Here is a 20,088-nt window from a genome sequence, read left to right as displayed (position 1 = left end):
TCTAGCTGAGGCCACCCAGCCAAGCAGCCTTCCAAATTCTAGACCACAAACACTGTGGAATATTATTGTGCTGTTTTAGCTGCTAAGTTTCTTTAGCTGCTAAGTTTTCTTTAAGCTGCTATATTTCTTACTTTATCTGGAGTAGTTACTTCTTATCATTCCTTTTTTCTGTTAAGCATTTGTTGGTTATATATTCTTTTTTTCTGGTTTGTTTTGTGCGGGTCTCACCCTATTGACAGAGGTGCTATTGGCTAGAAATGCCTGGGGGCACTCACCTGGGCCTATGGCGAGTTCCTCATAGACATCTTTTCTTTTGGACTCACTGTTGTGGTGGGACCGGCCTTTGTAATTTTTATTATGATTGCAAGATGACCTCAGGAATAGCCAGTTAGAAACCTTGAGAAAATAGACAAGATTTATTACTCCCAGGTCCGGGGGGGTGGGGTGAACATGGCACTCCTGGGGCCATCCAGTGAGGACATGGGAAGGGAGAGTGGGGGTGGGGCAGAAGCAGCCCTGGAGTTCTGTTTATTACACTACATGGTTACTCTAGATTACAACACACATGTTTGACATTGAAATCTACCGTAAATTAGTAACTTTTTTTTAATCACTCATGGATAACGCAAGGAACACAGGGCATTTTAACTTTATGTCCTCCTGCCTTTGGTGTTGTTATTATTATGTATTTTAATTTTCTCTATATTGTTTAAACCTCACAAGACATTATTAGTGTTTCATACACGCATACTTTACCATTTCCATTCTTCCTAATTCCGTTGTAGGCTTCTACATGGAATCCTTTCCTTTCTACCCAGAGGCCTCTGTTTATAATTGTTCTGTATTGCAGTTCTGTTGGTGACAAATTCAATTTTCATTTGTTTGAAACTGTCTTTATTTAAAAGTGTTTTCACTGAGTGAGAAGTTCTAAGCTTGCAATTATTTTCTTTCACCACTTGGAAAATGTTACCCCATTATTTCCTGGCTTCTACTGTCTTGTTTAAAAGATATTTGTCAATCTTATGGTTGCTCTTTTGAAAGTGTTATGTTTTTTTTTCTCTCTGACTGATTTTAAGAGTTTTTTCCCTTTGTTTCTGGTTTTCAACAATTTTACTATGAAGTACTTAGGTGTAGTTTTCTCAGTATTTAAACTGCTTGGTGTTTTTAAAAACACTTTTAAATCTGTGACTTGATGCCATTAGTTGTGGAAATTTATTGTCATCTCTTTGAATATTTTTCTTACCTACTCTCTTTTTCCTCTCCTGGAATTGTGATTACATGTATATCAGACCTTTCACCATGTACCTGTGTCCTATGCTCTGTTCTGTATGTTCTGCTTTTTTATTTTTAACTCTGTATTTCAGTCTGGTGATTTCTTTTTTTTTTTCTTTTTAGTGTATATTTTTGAGAGAGAGAGAGGTGGGGGGGAGGGAGAGCCAGAGATAGAGGGAGACACAGAATCCCAAGCAGGTTCCAGGCTCTGAGCTGTCAGCACAGAGCCCAATGGCAGGTTCAAACCCATGAGACGTGAAATCATGACCTGAGTCAAGGTCATACACTTAACCGACTGAGCCACCCAGGCGCCCCAAGTCTGGCTATTTCTTTTGACCTGTCTTCTAGTTCATGAATCTTCTCTTCAGCCCTCTCTCCATTTACTATTGAATTCATTGGTTAAGTTCTTAATTTCAATTCAAGTACTTTTCAGTTATAGAAAGTCCACTTTTTTTTTAATAGTTTGAGTTGTCTACATATAGCCATCTAACTTTCTTGCATTTATTGGTTGCATATATTTTGAAGTCCGTATCTGACAACTCCTATGATTTCTGTGACAATTATCTGTGATTTCTCTTGATTTTCAGTTATTTGTTCATGTCTTTTTTGTGTGCCAAGTAATTTCTAGTTGAATAGCTAACATTGTGTATAAAAATTGTTTAGATAATTTGAGCATCTGTTATGCTTTGGAGAGCATTTGGATTTAAAGTAACTAAATCTATGCAGATATTGAGGTGATTAGAGTCTGTGTTTCAGTATTTGTGAAGCTACACTCCCAGGTGTAGCTCTTGGAGCATTTCAATAGAAATCCTGGGTAATTTATCAGCGCTTGTCTCCTGTCTCTTTCTTAAAGGGCCCTGAACCTAATTTTTGTCCCTGTACCTCGAAGCTTAACCAAAAAAAAAATTTTTTTTTTTTAGTTTTTTAGCAGGCTTGAGAAACAGAAAATGCCTGGAAGGGAAAAGCAAAAGTAATGCCAAATGTCAGACTCCTATCACTTCTCACTTCTTTTCTACTTCCCTTGCTTTCTAGGATATTGACCCCTTAGGTCCCTGTTTACCTTGGTTTGATGTCTTCAAACACACACACACACACGCACACACACACACACACACACTGACGTTTTGTTAGTTGTTCCCTATGGGAGTGTTAATCTGCAACATGCTACTCCCACCATAATTGGAGGCAGGAATCTTTCAAAATCTACTTCTCACATACCAAATGCACAACTCTTCTTAACTTCAAGCCAGGCAGCCTACTATACTTCTGAGAATCAGGTCTTTGAAGACCTAAAGTATGTTTATGATTTCAGAAAATGTATCAATTTAAACTCACTTTCTGGTTTTTAATTTCTTTACCCTCCCATTTTACTCTTGCTCTTATTTGTTCTATCTTAGTCTATGTAAGAAAAACGTAAGCTGTCCCAAAGTTCACATTTGAACTCAGTGGAAATTGAAGGCGTTGCCAAGAAAACACGAGATACACATGTAGGGACAATGACTGTTAAGCAATGTGACCTGGGCTCCAGGATGTTCACGACTTTGGAGCCATTCTTTAAGTGTAGGCACTACCTAGAGTGAAATTTACCCTGTGAAATTCTCTTTTGTCAATCTGACCATTTGATTTTGAAGCTCAGTTTTGGCATCTTCAGATCAAAACATATGGAAGCTTAGACCTGCACCCTTTAAAATTCAGCTCCATTAAATGGGAGGCACTGAGCTTTTTAATATGTTGGGGACAGAATCGAACCCTCTATTAAGGGCATCTCTTTACACAAACTGTAGGACTCATTGTTAAGAAAAGATGGGGAGAGTCTCCTGGGCTGTTCTGAAAGGACTACCCGTTAAATGGTAAAGTACAGTATGTTTCAGAGTGACAAGCCCAACAGCTGAAAACAACTCTTTGATCTTTAAAAGGCTCATAAACAGGGGCAGTGTACTTGCAGACCTATATTTATGTGTTCAAATATTGGAGGAAACTCCAAGCAGAGTCTCAGTACTGCAGGAGTTACTGGTTTAGACAAAGAGACCAGGGAGAGGGGCAATTACATCAAACTTTTTACAGCACGAAGCAAGCTTTCTTCCCTCCTTGCTAACCAATGAGCTGGGATCTTGTTAAGGGCTTGGGTTTTAAGTGAGGCTTGAACCAATCATTACATAGACATGAGGTATTCATGGAGACAGAAAGAGACAATTGAAACCAAAAGAAAGACTGTTTTGTTTCTGAATTAAATTTGTGGTTATTGTCCCCTTCTTTTACGTTGACTATTTCCTACCCCTCGGTGCCACCCACATGCACGTATCCCCCTCCTTAGTGTTGAAATCATTAACCACATGTGAAGAGTTAATTTGTGGACAACATGGCTATTTCCTCTGTTTTGTGGAGCAACTAGTGAGGGTTTATAAATAACTTCAGGGGCATCATCAGGGCTTTGAGGATGGTTGCTGTTAAGAACCATCCAAAGGAAGTCGAATAAATATGCGATTTTCCCCCGTGGATACTTTCAGTCCTATTAGCATGTTGGCGTTTTTTCTTCCTCTGACCCAAATGATCTGGATATATAAGAATGACAGGCATGGGGGGGGGGGGTGCCTGGGCAGCTCAGTCAGTTAAGCATCTGACTTTGGCTCAGGTCATAATCTCACGGTTCGTGAGTTCGAGCCCCACGTCGGGCTCTGTGCTGACGGCTCGGAGCCTGGAGCCTGCTTCGGATTCTGTGTTTCCCTCTCTCTCTGTCCCACCCCTGCTTGCACTCTGTCTCTCAAAAATGAATAAATTAAAAAAAAAGTAAAAACAAAAAGAAAGAAAAAAAAAGACTCACAGGCACTAGAATGGGGGGATCTGAGCTGTGGTTCCAACAGCAGCCATTTACTCCTTTACCTGGTTCCTATGGTGACCACGGGTATGTATTTGTCACATGATAGGTTGACTCATGGGATTCCAAAGGGGCCTTGGACAAGAGCGGTTGATCTAACGTTGAGTTTTGAGCTCATTAGCAGTTTAACTGAACCAAGTTCTCTCTATATGATTAGATAAAGATGCATATATTCACCACCTAAGCTAAGAAATAATATAACAATATCCCAGAATCTCTGATCACCTACCTAGTGTAACCAAGTATCCTGAATTTTGTGTTAATAATTCCCCTAATTTTCTCAGAACACCTGTGTATGCATCCCTTAAAATATTTTGCTCGCTTTTGAGCTTTATATAAATAGAATTGCACCCTGTACATTCTTCTGAGTTTTTAGCCCCGTGACTCATTTTGCTACATGTAATGGTAGCCCATTCATTCATGTAATGGTAGCCCATTCATTCATGTAATGGTAGTCCATTCATTCATGTAATGGTAGTCCATTCATTCATGTAATGGTAGTCCATTCATTCATGTAATGGTAGTCCATTCATTTTCATCTCGGTATACTCTTCCGTTGTAAGAATATAACACAGCTTATTTATCCATCTTCTATTGTGGACATTCGAGTTGTTTCTAGTTCTTGCTAGTACAATTAGTGCCACTTTAAGCAGTTGAACGCATCTTTTGGTGCATATGAGGAGTCGGTCAGGTATTTTTCTGGCAGTGGACATTCTGGGACTGAGGGTAAGGCATGTGTTCAGTTCTGTGAGGGTAATGTCAAATTGTTTCCCAAAGTGGTGATGCCAATTTATACTCCCACCTGCAAAGTAAGAGAGTTTTCATTGTTACTCATTCTCTCCAACATTTTCTGTTGTCTTCCTTTTAATTTTTTGCCAAACATATTCATTATTAATACTAGTTAGATTGAAACGGATACTTTTATTTGTACCTCACAGGTGTGGCAGCTGAGGGTTGGGAATTTCAAGTCCTTGGATTAGGTATAAGGAGACTAGATTCTGGAAATGCCTATGTGTAGGGAGGAGATCATATGACTCAAAACCAATTTATGGAAAACCAGCCTGTGACTAATCATCCAATGGCCAGTTCTGTTCAAAATTCACCTTTGTGAAGGTTTTTCATCTGTTTGGGAGCATTTCATGTGAAATAAAATACAAATAAACATAGCTAAACAAAATTAAATTTTAAAAAATGGTCAAAATTTGAGAAAAGGATCTTCAAAAAACCTGGCTAAAAAGTCCTTTGTTTATTTACAATGAGAAAAAGGACACCCAAACTGAAAAAAAAAACACATTATCCATAAAACACTGTAAATCTGATGGTTCCTTATCAAAGCCTTTTTTAAAAAAAATGGCAGAAATGCCCTCAGACCATATTCAACAGTTAGAAAGACAAGATGCCAGGCGAGGATGGGACATGGAGGAAAGGCAAAAACTCTGCAGCTGGATTGAATTTTAAGGAAACTTGACTATCGGGCAAGTGGATCACAGGCAAAGTGGTTTTTGACAACCTGAGCTAAGCACTTTTGGGTTGTTACAAACATTAGGGCAGAGTTGGAGATGAACTCGCAGTGGAGCCACGGGGCTGTTCATCCTGGTAGATTCTGGAGCAACCCTGCTACCTCCTCTCACTTCCTCCTTTCTCTACGGTCCCCGAACACCCGGAAAGGCCCTTAATAAACTGGAAGGAATCAGAGTTTGGGAGAAGAGAAAGCACTTCTTCCCCCAGTCAGTGTTTCTGCCCAAGGCGGTCATTTATGTGTGTATGGCACTTAAGATTAAGTTTGTCTGCAGTGACAGAAAACCGCACATATAGGTGGCCTAAGTGAGAGGTAAATGTTTAGTTTTCTTTCATGTGGATGCATCCAGACATAGGCAGTTCCAGTGGGATGGGGACAAAGACATTGGACCAAACTCTTTTTTTTTTTATTTTTTATTTTTTTTAATTTTTTTTTTCAACGTTTTTTTATTTATTTTTGGGACAGAGAGAGACAGAGCATGAACGGGGGAGGGGCAGAGAGAGAGGGAGACACACAGAATTGGAAACAGGCTCCAGGCTCCGAGCCATCAGCCCAGAGCCTGACGCGGGGCTCGAACTCACAGACCGCGAGATCGTGACCTGGCTGAAGTCGGACGCTTAACCGACTGCGCCACCCAGGCGCCCCTGGACCAAACTCTTAATGGCATCCACCCATTGGGGTGTAGCTTTCTTCCACGGACCATCACCTCCTTATTCTAGGCAGCCAGGTTAGGGAAGAGATGGATAAGTGGGGGCAACATATGCACACCCACTCTTCATTAAGGAGTTTTCTGGAAGCTGCCCCCATTTAGATAACATTGGCCAGAAATTTGTCACATGGGAGGCCAAGCTGTAAGGGAGGTGCAGTCTTTCCTCCAGGCAGTCATGTGACCAAGGGAATCTATTACCGAGGAAAATAGATATGGGGGTAGGCAACTGGCAGGTTTTGGCTTCCTAAAACTCAGGGGTGAAAGGAAAGTATTTCAGCTATAGGAATCTGTCGTTTTTGCAGGTTTCAATGCGCGGGTCATTCTGTTTAACAATCCAAATCAAGGCACACACGGACTTAGTGAAATCCTCTCTCCATCCTTGGGGGCTAACTGGTATAGGGAGAAGGTGAAGCCTACAGTTAAGTCTTGCTGTGGGTTTCTCTCCCCGTGGGCAGTCAGGCCAAATGAAGCGACAATTCCTCACCTACCGAATTAAAGAATGAGAACATGGTTGCGGAGTTGGGGGCGGAGTTCAGGTATCCCCCTGCTTTTGCAAAGAGTCAGATCTCGAACACAGAATACTTGTGGGAAAATGGGATGCTGCTTTCTTATTAAGCCATGTATATGGCTGTCAAGCAGAATTCCTAACAAGCAAGGGAGACCCATCTTTTTATTTAAAAAAAAATTTTTTTTTAACATTTTTTAATTTATTTTTGAGACAGAGAGAGACAGAGCATGAACGGGGGAGGGGCAGAGAGAGAGGGAGACACAGAATCGGAAGCAGGCTCCAGGCTCTGAGCCGTCAACCCAGAGCCCGACGCGGGGCTCAAACTCACGGACCGCGAGATCGTGACCTGAGCCGAAGTCGGACGCCCAACCGACTGAGCCACCCAGGCGCCCCGAGACCCATCTTTTTAAATCTACCATAGCTTCTGTTGCCACCTGGATGGATCCTTCATTGTTGGAAGAATCTTGACGAGCATGTAATGCATCCTCCTCTTTTCCTGACCCACCAGGAGATGGGGTCTCTGGACAAACTCACTCCTTCCCAGATTTCTCCTTCAGGGAATGCCCACTTCATTCATCCAGTTTCTCAGATCTAAAACCTTGAAGGTATTCTCAATTCCTTTTTCTCCCACACCTCATATTTAATCCATCAGCATAGCCTGTTGGTTCTACTTTTGTGTGCTGCACAAAATCTACCTGGAGTGCCCAGCTGAGTAGGTGAATGGGAGGGACCTGAAATCCAGTCATTCTCTACTCATTGAACTGTGTCCTTTGCTCCAAGGCTGCGTCTGTTTGGGACCTGAAATCCAGCTGTGCTCTACTCATTGAACTGTGTCCTTTGCTCCAAGGCTTCATCTGTTTGATAGAATCACCCTCGCCAGCCTCTTGATCTTGGACTTCCGGTTTCTAGAATTGTAAGACAGCAAATTTCTTTTGTTTCAAGCCATCCAGTTGTGGTATTGTGTTATAGCAATCTTTGGAAATTAATATACCATCATTTTTTAAAGTTTATTTATTTATTTATTTTTGGGAGAGAGAGAGAGAGAGAGAGAGAGAGAGAGAGAGAGAATATCCCAAGCAGGCTCGCACTGTCAGCACACAGAGCCCAATGTGGGGCTCCAACTCATGAACCGTCAGATCATGACCTGAATTGAGATCAGAGTCTGATGCTTAACTGACTGAGCCACCCAGGCTCTAGACAATATACCAATATACCATCTGCTAGACAATATGTTATGTTGATTTGTTTAGAGTCTGCCTCCCCCAGGAGGAGGGAAAGACTCTGTTGTTCACTGCCATAGAAAAGATTTTTGATGAAGGCAGCCATTTTTTAAGGAAGACACTGCAGCTTTTAATTGCCTGCAGAAACTCTCCCACAATCACTAAGGCGAGGAAAGAAAATGGCCTCGTACAACTATTTGTAATAACAAATAATCGTACTTTGTATGCACATAAGACTTTTCATCTTCAAAACACTTTCAAAACATTAATTAATCTTTACAACAGCATCAATGAAATGGAAACGAGGGAGAATTTGAGGTATGCAAAACGTAATTACCAATATTAAAATTTGGCACACAATGAACACCCCTCTTCTGCGGCAGTAAACACATTCCATGACACCTTCTCTCCCTTTGAAAACATGAGCAGGGAACTTAATCCTATAATGTATCATGAAGGAGGCAAGGCTACTCTTGAGAAACCCTAAGGGTAGGGAAGGGTATATATGCATCAAAGAAAGGGGGGGCATTTGCTTACTTTGGCGTTACCTTAGGATTCTGGGATCTAGGATTCTGAAACCCCACTGAAAGGGGGGGATCATGGACATACAGTGTGCTGGTTTTGAACAAAGATATAGGAAATTCTGTTAAGTCGTAAGATAAAGCTCAACCAATGATCACAAACCTAAAAGAAAGAAAGACAGAGAGAAAGAAAGAAGAAAGAAAGAAAGAAAGAAGGAAATAAAGAAAGAAAAAGAATTTGAAGGGAAGAAAAAAGAAGGAAGGAAGAAGGAAAGGAAGAAAGAGGCAACTTTTTGGCATCCTGAGCCACATTTGAATACTTTGGTGAGGACTCTCTCAACATCATTCGGAAGGAAAGGGTGGAGGAAAACTTGGCTGTGAACAAAGACAGTGAGCCCAAAGTGGGCAACATGGAGCTTCTAGAAACCTGAACTTTTGAATTGTCTAGGCTAGAGGGGGCAGAGACCGGGTGCTCCTACACTTAGCGGGAGGGGAGCTGGTCGTCTTCTCTGGAGCAGATCTCTCTGCTTTATACCAGGGGCCACGTGGCCACAGATGGTGCTGTCCTACTGCTCGCAGCCAAGGACTCCCGCCTCCTGAAGGGAGAGAGAATAATGCTTCATTTCGTTTTTATTTTCTAATGTTTTTCTTTATTTTTGAGAGAGAGAGAGTACGAGTTGGGGAGGTGCAGGGCGGGGGTGGGGTGGGGGCAGAGAACCCGAAGCAGGCTCTGTGCTAACAACAGAGATGCCAGTGTGGGGCTCGAACTCATGAACTGTGAGATCGTGACCTGAGTCACCCAGGTGCCCCAATTCTTCATTTCTTAAGTGTGGCCTGTGTGTGCTGACTTTTTTCCAAAGAGTACAGTATGGAAAGGGGGGGATTGAAGGGTAACTTTACAGAGGAGAACGTGACAAACACTTCTACCGGCTGATCAAGGTCAATGCCAGTAGGCATCGATCATGTTGATTGTGTGTGTCCTTAATAAGATGTGATAAAAAAATAGTACGTTACTTCTGTGATCTTCCTCCTCAACACCCACAACCCCCGTCTCATCATGAGAAAAAAAAGTGGCAGAGAAATTCTCATAGTGGGGCAGCCCACAATATACCTGACTAGTACTCTTCGAAATTACCGAGATCCTCATAAACAAGGGAAGCCTAAGAAAATGTCACAACCAGGAGGAGCCTAAGGAGATGTGACAATTAAATGTCGTGTGGAATCTTGGAACAGAAAAAGGACATAAGTGAAACTTAAGGAAATCTGAATAAACTGCAGACCCTAGTTCACAATCACGGATCGGCAGTGGCTCATTAATTGTTGCGAAGGCACTATACCGACGTTTAAGATGTTTAAGTCACAGGGGACATCGTGTGCTGGTGGCAGGGGGCAGGGGGATGGGGGAGATGGAAACTCTCTGAAGTGTCTGCTCGCGTTCTCTGTAAATCTAAAACCGTCTTTAAAAAAAAATAAAGTTTCTTAAAAATAAATAAGCGAATGAAGGTCGGAATTGAGGAGTGGAGGGCTCCGGCCCGAAGCTTTCGCCCACATCTCATGGGGTCTGCCCGAGACACTCAGTCGTGCAGGGAAGACGCTTTTCACTTGGAGCCTCTCCATCATGGGGAGGAGGGAGCAAGTGTGAAAGATTTCTTCGGAAGCCCCTTGGGCTCCCCCTTTTCTGGAAACTCTCACGTACTCATTTCTCCCTTCTGCTTTTCAGATGAGCAAGAGGTAGGCATTCTTTGAAGGGAAAGTCACCCATGAGGGTTTACTCAACTCTTTTGTCATCGACGAATGTCAGGGTTGCTCAGAGCCTCAGTCTAGAAAGCGGTGTAGCTGATGAGTCCTGAACCAGACTTCTGGGGCCCAAATCCCTGCTCCTCCACCGATAGCCATGGAGCGTGGGCGGACTGCTTAACCTCACTGGACTTCAGTGTCCTTGTCTGCAAAATGGGGACAACAGCAGGATCTCCCCCACGGGGCCACTGTAAGAACGGAATAAGCTGGTGTGCGGGCAGTGCTTTAGTAAGAGTCCGGCTTTAGTGAGCACGTCCATGTAATTTGTTTTAATTCACTCCTCCCCTGGAATGCTTTAAGCACTGCAGAAGGCACAAAACCTCTCTGACCCAAAGGTCCGGCTTAAACCCTGCTCCCGACCGCCGTAATCGAGCATTTCCCTGGCAAGTTTCTGTTTTCTGCCTCCTAGCACGTGGCCCTGACCCCGGAAATCTAATTCTTTTGAAAGAGCATTCTGGAGGGATCTGTCAAAATGTAAAATCATTTGGAACCCACAGTTCCTTTTTATTTTATTTTATTTTATATTTTATTTTATTTTATTATCTTATTTTTCAGCAGTTCTTTTTTAAATGTACAGAAATTCAAGCATGAGGTCATAAGACACGTGCAGAGAGCTGTTGTGGCAGCAAGTCACTGGGGGGACCTTCCAGCCCATCAGTAAAGGAAGGGGCAAACTGACGAGTCCAACCATCCCGTTTTCTGTGGTGCCGTCATTAAAAAGAATGAAGCAGATCTAAGTGCGAAGTGAAAAGGCAGTGCAGTGTAATGTATCATAGGATGCCTTTTTGCGTGGATGAGATCAAATATGTGGTGTATAGGGGCGCCCGGGTGGCTCAGTCGGTTAAGCGTCCGACTTCGGCTCGGGTCATGATCTCCAGGTTCGTGGGTTTGAGCCCCGCGTCGGGCTCTGTGCGGACAGCTCGGAGCCTGGAGCTGGCTTCGTTCAGATTCTGTGTCTCCCTCTCTCTCTGTCCCTCCCCTGCTGGCACTCTCCCTTCCTCTCTGTTTCTAAAAATAAATACACATTAAAAAAAGATTAAAAAAAAATATGTGTTGTATATCATGGGTACAGAAGAAGTCTGTGATGGCAAACATGGGCCAGTTAGCAGTAACATCGAGGCACGGATTGGGAAAAGTGGAAGGCATTTTAACTTTTTATTTGATCTTGTTTACGTTTTTACTAATGAGCAGTACTATTCTGCGTATTTCCATTTACTGAGCACGTATTACGTACCAACACTTTTTATTAATGATTTTCAATGTTTATTTATTTTGAGATTGAGAGAGAGAGAGAGAGAGAGAGCGTGCAAGCAAGGGAGGGACAGAGAGAGACAGGGAGAGAGAGAGAATCCCAAGCGGGGTCCACACCATCAGCGTGGAGCCCGATGTGGGGCTTGAACTGCCGAACCCGTAAGATCACGACCTGAGCTGAAATCAAGAGTCGGACGCTTAACCGACTGAGCCACCCAGGCGCCCCAACATACTGACAACGTTTTAGTATGTTTCACATGTATTAAGTAATTGAGATCTCCTAACTTCTAGCATTGTTTTCTCTATCTTACGGTGGGAAAGGCTGGGCCCCCAGTTTAATCTGTTTCCGAGTGTGAAACAGAACCGGAACCCAGACCCAGGCGGTGTGGCTCCCCAGTACGTGCTCAGCGGCTCCGCTAGGCCCCCCTCTCTGAACACGCCTAACCTGAGCTTCCCACCCATTTCCTGCCTCGGCTCATTGGCCATTATTCCTTTGGATCCCACTTGCTTTGTGTCCTGACATTCTTCATGACCACCCTGCGGGCCATCAAAGACCACGACAAGGCAGTGACAAGAACCGCGAAGGAGTGTTAGATGGTGGTCCGTGGCTGGGAGGTAACTTGGTCACAGAGTCGTGAGACTGAAATACTAGCGTTGCACAGGGTAGGTGGTGAGGGAAGAACTTGAAACAACTCACCACCGCCACTCAAGGCTGACTCGTGTGGTTTCAAGAAATGGAGGCGGATGACGGCGACCGGCCTCTTGTTGAACATAGGTGCACCTTTCCCACTTTGTGTTTGCAGGTCCCACGTAATTCTTTCAAATCAGTTATTACTTTTATATAGGCATGAGAGCGTGCTTCCTTGCTCCTTCGTGCCCAAAGAAGCAGCACCGGGGGCCTGGCCTTGACCTCGGCGCTCATGGCCTCAGAAGCCAGGGTGTGCTGGCCCCCCGGGGAGGAGAAGGCACGGACGCCAGCCCGAAGGCCAGCCAGCCCGTGAAGAGCTGGCCGAAGGTGTTGTGCGTGCTGCGGGGCCTTCCTTTGGCTTCCCGGCCCTCCATCTCAGAAACAGACAAAACCAGTGTGATGAGGGTGTATGTACTTGCCAAACTGTTTATTTGCCATTCGCTAAGTGAGGAGATTGGATTTACAGAAGAGACTGTGGTACAAAGAAAGTAAGGCTCCCGTGGTCCCTTGGGCAGCAGCAGTCCAGCCGCCCTGCACAGGCTGGGCCCGGGGAAGGCTCCCGGCAGAGGGGAGGCGGCCACTCGGACAGGAGCCCACGCGCGATGGGGGCCACCCCCCCGCCCTACCCCGTCTAGAAACACCTTGGAGAGGGGCTGGTGGGGGTGCTCTCTCATACCGTATCTGGTTTAAAACTCGAGATTGACAGTTTCCTTTTGGGAAGGATTCAAGGCGTCAGTACCGGGGAGAAAGAAAGCGCACACACATTTCCAGGAGGCTTTGCGACCAGATCCAGTAACTGCCGCGCAAATAGACACGAGGTGGGTGGGGCCTGTCGGAGTAAGACTGCGTTTCCCATTGTTACTTTGTCAATAGAGGTGTTTTACTGCCGTTTCAATTTGGAAGTTTATTTTGTTTTCCATTGATTTTTATACATCCAGAATAGCACAAATAACCAACAGTTCTTTTTTTTTTCTTTTTTTTTTGCACATTCATTTCCCCTAGAACAAAAAGTGAACTTAAAAAAAAAAAAAAAACAAAAACAAACTGGAACCATGCTATTAGCTCTTTACAAAAGTGAATAAAAAGTAGCTCATCTTTAAGTCTAAAATAAACAAAGTAGAAAGAAGCATTTTTTTTTTGTCTACAGTATTTAGCAAACATAAGAAAAAGTCCTTAGAAACACACACAAAAAAATTGAAAAAAAGTTATTACAGGTATTAACAATATTTTATAATGAAGCTTAAAATCTATTTACATACATAAATACAATTAACTTTGTTGATGCAACTCTTCTGGAAGGAAAAAAAAAATGCCAGTTGATCAGCCTCATCAATACTGATCTGGCTAAAAGGAGGGGGGGAAACTCCAAACAGACAAACGAAAAAACCCCAAACGATTGTATCCTGTAGGTAAACAAAAAGGCATTTGTTCAGATGTAAAAAACGTTTTCTGAGATTATCGTTAAACTGATTTTTCATGTATAAAAGACCCCAAATATGTCATACCCCAGAAAACAAAACCCACCAAAAACAAGAATCACCAGGACGGAATGTCCTTAAGGAAGCAGGTATTTCAGGACAGAAATCTGCAAGCATAAATTGCAGGACATTTGAGTGAAACCATTCATTTCCTTTCTAATCAGAGCATTGCTGTTTATCTGCACAGAAACCCGAGGCAGCAGAAAGGCTGTCTATTAACTCACTGATTGTAATTTGCCCAGGAAGGCTTCTGTTGCTGCACTTGGACAGCAAGCAGATCCAAAATGGTTGGCAAGGTCTCTGTTCTGCTGGAAGAAACCCATGGGCAGGAGAAAGGCTGACTCACCATGTTCCTTTATGCAAGGGGAGGAGAACGGCAGCTCCTCGTGTTCTGGACATTTGGTGCGGAGTTGGGGTGTGTGTGCTGTCTCCTCAAATAAAGCGGGAGAACGGAGGAGGAAAGGGAAGCGAAACAGAGGAAGATGTTACAGGCGCAGGGAAGGAAAGAAATAAAAGTAATGTAAGAAATACAAGTAATAAAAGAAATGCAGTGAGAAAAACAAAAAGAATGAAAATGCATGTTCATGTTGAAATTATAAAGGCACGAATGAGCAGTAGAAATGGCTGAATCTTTCTTCTCTTGGACCAATGTTTCCAGATACATCCAGTTATGACATTATTGGCTTAAGGGTCTCCTCGATTAAAGGGACACCTTAATGTACCTGAAGGCAACGAATGCAACTTCTCAGGAGGGGGGGAAAGTATTAAGTGTGATGTGAGGCCTATCTCCAGAACAAGTAACATCTGACTTAATTTTTTGGACCAGTTAAGTACTGCATTTGCTGGTAAGGGACTGGGAAACTCCGAATGGCCAAACCAGTGGGTCTATAACGAAGTGACAAGCCCTCCTCATACATGCCTTTGAGAGTAAAGATTCAATGTGGAGCATCCTCTGATTCCCCTTCTAGGGCATTAGGCTGGTTTTGAGTTGGAATATCTTCAGGTACCGGAATTGAAGTGAAAAATAGAAAATTTTTTTTCCTTCATTTCCCCCCCAAATTTTGTCAGGTCAGATACGGCCACATGTGCTGAAAAGAATGCTTCAATTCGATTTGGTAAATGGGCTGAAGGTCCCTTTCAGAAATAAAAAAAAACAACAACAACACTTAAATTTACTGACATTCAAGGGTAATTTTGCTGTAAAAATGTGATATAGAATCAAACATCGAGTTGTGGAGAGAGGATTATGTCTAACCTGAAAATGAATATATTCTGAGTTTCTCCAACATCTGTTTTAGCTCTTTTCTAGATAAGAATGACCTGACTGACAAAACAAACTGCTTTACTCTTTCTTACCAAAGTGCTACTGCATCTATGTAAAACAAATAATCAATATATATATATATATATATATATATATAAGAAAACTCAAAAACAAGTTGTTTTAAATAAGACCAGCTGTTTTGCTGCCTGCAGCCAAAGATCTTTCTAATTTGAATCCTTAAATTTATAAAATAAAAATCAAACACTGTTCTGAAGTCCTGCTTTCAAATACTCTTCAGAGTTGACCTGAAATCATTTCAGCTAATGTCAGAGGTACATTAAATAACAACCAGATCATTTTGAGCACACATATGTCAAAATCAGCAGTTAGTATTTAGGAGTTGTACAACAACTGCATTCTGACCGAATTCTCCAATGAAAATAGTGCCATAAAATTTACAGTGACATTGGATACTTTTGAATCGCAGCCATGGGCAGCGGTGGCGCGAATTTCTCCTGTCCCGCTGAGGCACGGAGAAAACTGCACACACACCCCACAAGGTAGGTGAAAACAACGCGAGGGTGGGCAGTGGACGGGCAGCGTGGGTCGGGAGTCCGGCTCGGGCGGGACAATGCTTTCGCACACGACTCCACCTGGGCACACACAGGAAGACTGGCCTGTTCAGGTCTGCCTCTAGGCCCACCCTCTGAAACTTCGGCTGGAGACCTGTGGGCATCAAAGGCACCCGGTCTCTGTAGTTTCTTCCACTCCCAGCCTTGGGGGACAGCCACAAGTTTTGTTCTGCATCAACGAACAGGGACTGTATCAAACACGACTATTTTCTTGGAGCTAAAAAATCTGAACTCTGGATGCGGACGATCTCCTTACGACCCCAGAAGGGAGCAGTTAAGGAACCCATAAATTCATTCACTGGCTTCCCATGTGGATACTTCTCTGCCACACAGCTTACTTTGGATTTGTTCGGTTATAAAGCATGTCTGAAATCATCAAGAGCCCGTGGAGGGAGCAAACTGCTAGGCAGAAAATAAATCCTCTCCAGAGGTGAAATCATTGGCATCTACCTGAACCCTCTGGAACCAGATCTGATCTTCTCTGTTCCAAGGGAGGGAGTCAGATAGGAGACCCTCTGTTGAGCTTGGCAGAAAATTCCATACTTCAGATCCTTTGAGTGGCCCTCAGTATCTAAAAAGCCTATTAAAAACATTGCTGCATTAGCTACCAACTCGTTTGATTAACATGAAAGGGAGTTTAATGTAAACAATATTTAGATAACCCGGTCATCTCAATGCCTGTCCTTTTTTTCCAGCCTTCTTCAATGTGACACATTTAACTTTGGCTACTATCAAAACCAAAAATGTAGTACTTGATATTTTTCTTCTTAATATAAGTACATTTAAATAATAAAAAAAAAGTATCAACACATAAGTAAGTGTCTAAACATCAAGATACATAAATATCTAGGGATTCCTTGTGGGAATACAGTAGTTGAAAATGACCCAAAGCTGTAGCTGTTTCTCTAAAAGAACAACTACACGAAAGTCCAAAAGAAAAGTTAAATAAAACTTACAGAAAAAGGAATCATATTTCTTTCAATTGTCAAAGCAAGAGAGAAGCAAGCTCAAATTTATATATATATATATAAAAATAAAAACCACCCCAAATGCAAATACGCATTTTGCAATTTATAAGGTGCTGGAAAAGAAAATTAAAAATATGAATTAGATACCAAAACAAGAGGAGCTGCATTCCCCCACCCCTCCCCGCCCCAAACCAAAAATTCCATTCTTTGGAATAGACAACTTGGTTAAAAAGTGAAGTCAAGGGTATAAAATCTTTCTTTTATTCACAGCATCGCTAAATCAGAAGCATTCACAGTTTCCCTCTGGGAATCTTCCTGTTTGCCTTACGACGCGTCCGCGTGGTGGCGGAGCGGACACCCTCGCGGGGGGGGGGGGGGGGGGAGGGGGGGTGCGGGAGGGGGGAGGTCGGGTCGGGTTCGGAAAAGGGGAGCCGGACCCACACGACGGCGCTCCGCACGTTTCCGGGGGGCGGGGGGCGGCGCGGAGCGGGGCGAGATCCCAGGGCCCCCGGGCGCGGGGCGCGCTCCCCGCCCAGGCGGGCCGGCCGTCTGCGGCCAAGGCCGGGCCAGGGCCGGGCCGGGGCCGGGCGCCCCTCCCGCCGGCCGCCGCGGGGGCCTCAGTAGGGCCGCCACACGGCCTCCTCGAGGCGCGCGGCGGGCGCCATGTTGGTGGGCGAGTTGCTGTGGCTGCCCTCGGCCTCCACCACGTCGCTCTGGTTCGGGAGGCTGGGGTTGAGCAGCGCCGAGCCCGTGGACGCGTTGGTGCAGGGCGGCAGGATGCGCGGCGGCGAGCGCTCGCCGCCCACCATGGAGAACTGGTAGGAGCCGGCCGAGGCGCCGTAGTACAGGTGGTAGGAGGGCGAGCTGGCCTGGAAGGGGCCGCCCTGCGCCTGCGACGAGCCGGGGTAGGGCGGCGGCAGGTACGTGTGGTAGCGCGTGGCCGAGCTCATGGCCGACATGCCGATGCCGATGCCCGACGTGACGGGCGTCGGGGAGTAGGTGAAGGCGCCGGGGTAGTGCATGCGAGGGTCTGAGATGGAGGGCAGCGCGGGGAACTGGCGCGGGTCGCCGAAGGCCGTCAGGTCGGGCGCCGCTGCGGGGTGGGGGGGGGGGGGGGGGGAGAAGAGAAGCGTCAGGCGCTGGTGGGGGAGGCCACGCCCCTCCCGCCCACGGCCCCGCTCACGTGATTACCCAGAATGCTGCTGTCCCCGGAGCCCGGGGCCTACCCAGCATGCTAGTGGGCAGGGAGGTGGGTGGGCGGCCGTATAGGACGACGCGTAACGTGAGTTCGTGTGCGATACCACGTTATTGTAAACGACGTAAGGTAACCTCCAATACGGTAGATACAATACGTATGATTGGATATCGGTGTAGCGGGGTTGACAAGCCCGCCTTCCAGCTGCTACCGATTTTCGCGTGGCTCACAAGCTAAGAATGAGTTACTTCTCTACGTGGTTGAAAGAAGTGAACAGAAGAGTATTTCCTGACGTGAAGGTCCCGTGAAATTCAAATTTCAGTGGCCACACTGACCATTTCGCTGGAAGGAGCTTGGCTCATTCTTTGATGTATTATCGGGGCTGCTGTGGAGCCACGGCCGCAGAGTTGAGTGGTCGGGACACGGACCGATCGTGGGACCCAGGAAGCATACAATACCTACTATCTGGCCCTTTACATTAAAAAGTTGGCAGAAAGCATAAAATACCTACTGTGTACGCCTTTACATTAAAGAGTTGACCAGCCCTCTATCATCAGTATATTAATATGCCAATATTAATATAAGTGTAATCTGTGATATGAACATAATAATAACAAGATGTAACTTATAAAATTATGCAATGCTAATGTAATGGATGCATGAGCAGATGAATATTAATAGAATATATCCTACATAATATGACACTGTGTTATATTAATATATAATAACATAATACATTATACATAATATTTAGGTTGAATCATAGGAAACTGCTGTTTCTGTAGGCCTCAAACAATTAAAAATTGGCAATTTCTTATGATTTGCTCTAATGCGTGCCATACTAATGACTTGAGAATGAGTGGCAGTGAATATCACCACCGCTCTCTCCCCTCCGTCTATCTTTAGACTTGTTCCACATTGGTAGAAAAATACAGCCTCAGTTTCACCTGGTTCGCTTCGTTGGTTCTGTGCTTCACTGCTCTGTTAACACAAGTGGCCGCAGGGCCTTGATGTATATACTCCATTTTTGCACACGTTGAAGTTTTACCAGGAATGGCAAAGCTTTGTCTATAAAACTCATTTTGTTAGGGTCATGCATTTATGGTTTCAGAAACCGGCTTTGACCTTCCCTGCATCCTTCTGCATTTTTCTCAACCACAGGCTGCCCTTGGGAACTACTAGGGGGTCTGGATGCCAGGAAGTGCTCCCTGTGTCCTGTAGATCGGTTTCTCAACAGTAGCACTATTGACATGTGGGGCCAGATAGTTATTTGTTGGGGCGGTGGGGGGCTGTCCTGTGCATTGTAGGATGTTTGGCAGCGTCCTTGGCCTCTGCCCACCAAATGTCAGTGGTGCCCCCACACCCCGCATGGCGACAACTAACAATGTCTGTAGACCCTGCCAAATGTTCTGGGGGTAGGGTGAGGGGGGCAAAGCCACCATCTCCCCCGCCCCCACTGAGAACCACCCCTGTAGATGCAGAATGGTGTCCTGGGGTAATTTCTGTTCTTCAGAAAGTGACATCAGCAAATCCAAAAGAATGAAACGTTTTAAAATTTGTTAAGTTCTGAAACCAACGTATAAAATAACTCCAAGCTCAGGATGGCATGTAGCCTGTGTCCTTTTGTGTTCAGGCCCATAGAGCAACTTAACGGAGCCAAGAGTTTGCTCTGAAAGGAAAGCTACCAGGGTGGATTAATCTGTTTTTGGAAGGCATCCGGGGTTGATCAACTTCCTCATATTTCAAGCCTATTATTCCAGCAGGGAGAGCTAGTGTGCTCCTCTCTCTGCCTGTCTCTCTCTCCCTCTCCCCCCCCTCTTCCCCGTCTCCCTTCTCCCTTCTCCTCCTTCCCTCTCTCGAATGAACTCCTCTGTAAATTTGGGGTGAATGTGATGAGGAGGTCTATACTCCTCATCAGAGAGGTAATCAAAGTTTATAGAAACAACCGAAGTCTGCAGCCCATCTCTCTGCTAATGAGGAAACCAGGAGTCTGCCTTTCAAACAAACACTGCTGTTAATCTTTTCAAAGCGAGTCAGACATGTGGGCAGGGAAAACGCTGTGAACTGACAGTGGTTCTAGAGCTGCCCTTCCGTGGCCACGCTCTCGCTCGTCCTGAAGCCAGGCCGCGCCTCATTCCACAGCGTTCGTCCCTGCCCGCTTTCTGGGGCCGTCTGTGAGCAAGCTCTGTGT

At 44.7% G+C, this 20,088-nt stretch overlaps 1 protein-coding gene across 5 annotated transcripts in view; it reads right to left on the bottom strand.

The window, feature by feature from the left end:
- Positions 1-13,319: 13,319 nt before the first annotated feature.
- RUNX1 (RUNX family transcription factor 1) overlaps positions 13,320-20,088 on the bottom strand; it is a 255,533-nt gene continuing 248,764 nt past the window's right edge. For all 5 annotated transcript variants that reach the window (XM_078452808.2, XM_078452809.2, XM_060640455.3 and 2 more), the window contains one exon: positions 13,320-17,795. In XM_078452808.2, coding sequence (XP_078308934.1) covers positions 17,320-17,795 — 476 coding nt within the window. In that variant the 3' untranslated portion in view covers positions 13,320-17,319. The remainder of the gene's footprint in view (positions 17,796-20,088) is intronic.

The sequence above is a fragment of the Panthera onca genome, chromosome C2 (genome assembly GCF_046562875.1).
Source record: "Panthera onca isolate mPanOnc1 chromosome C2, mPanOnc1 haplotype 2, whole genome shotgun sequence".
Classification (NCBI taxonomy): Eukaryota; Metazoa; Chordata; class Mammalia; order Carnivora; family Felidae; genus Panthera; species Panthera onca.
This window is presented reverse-complemented; position numbering and strand designations above follow the sequence as displayed.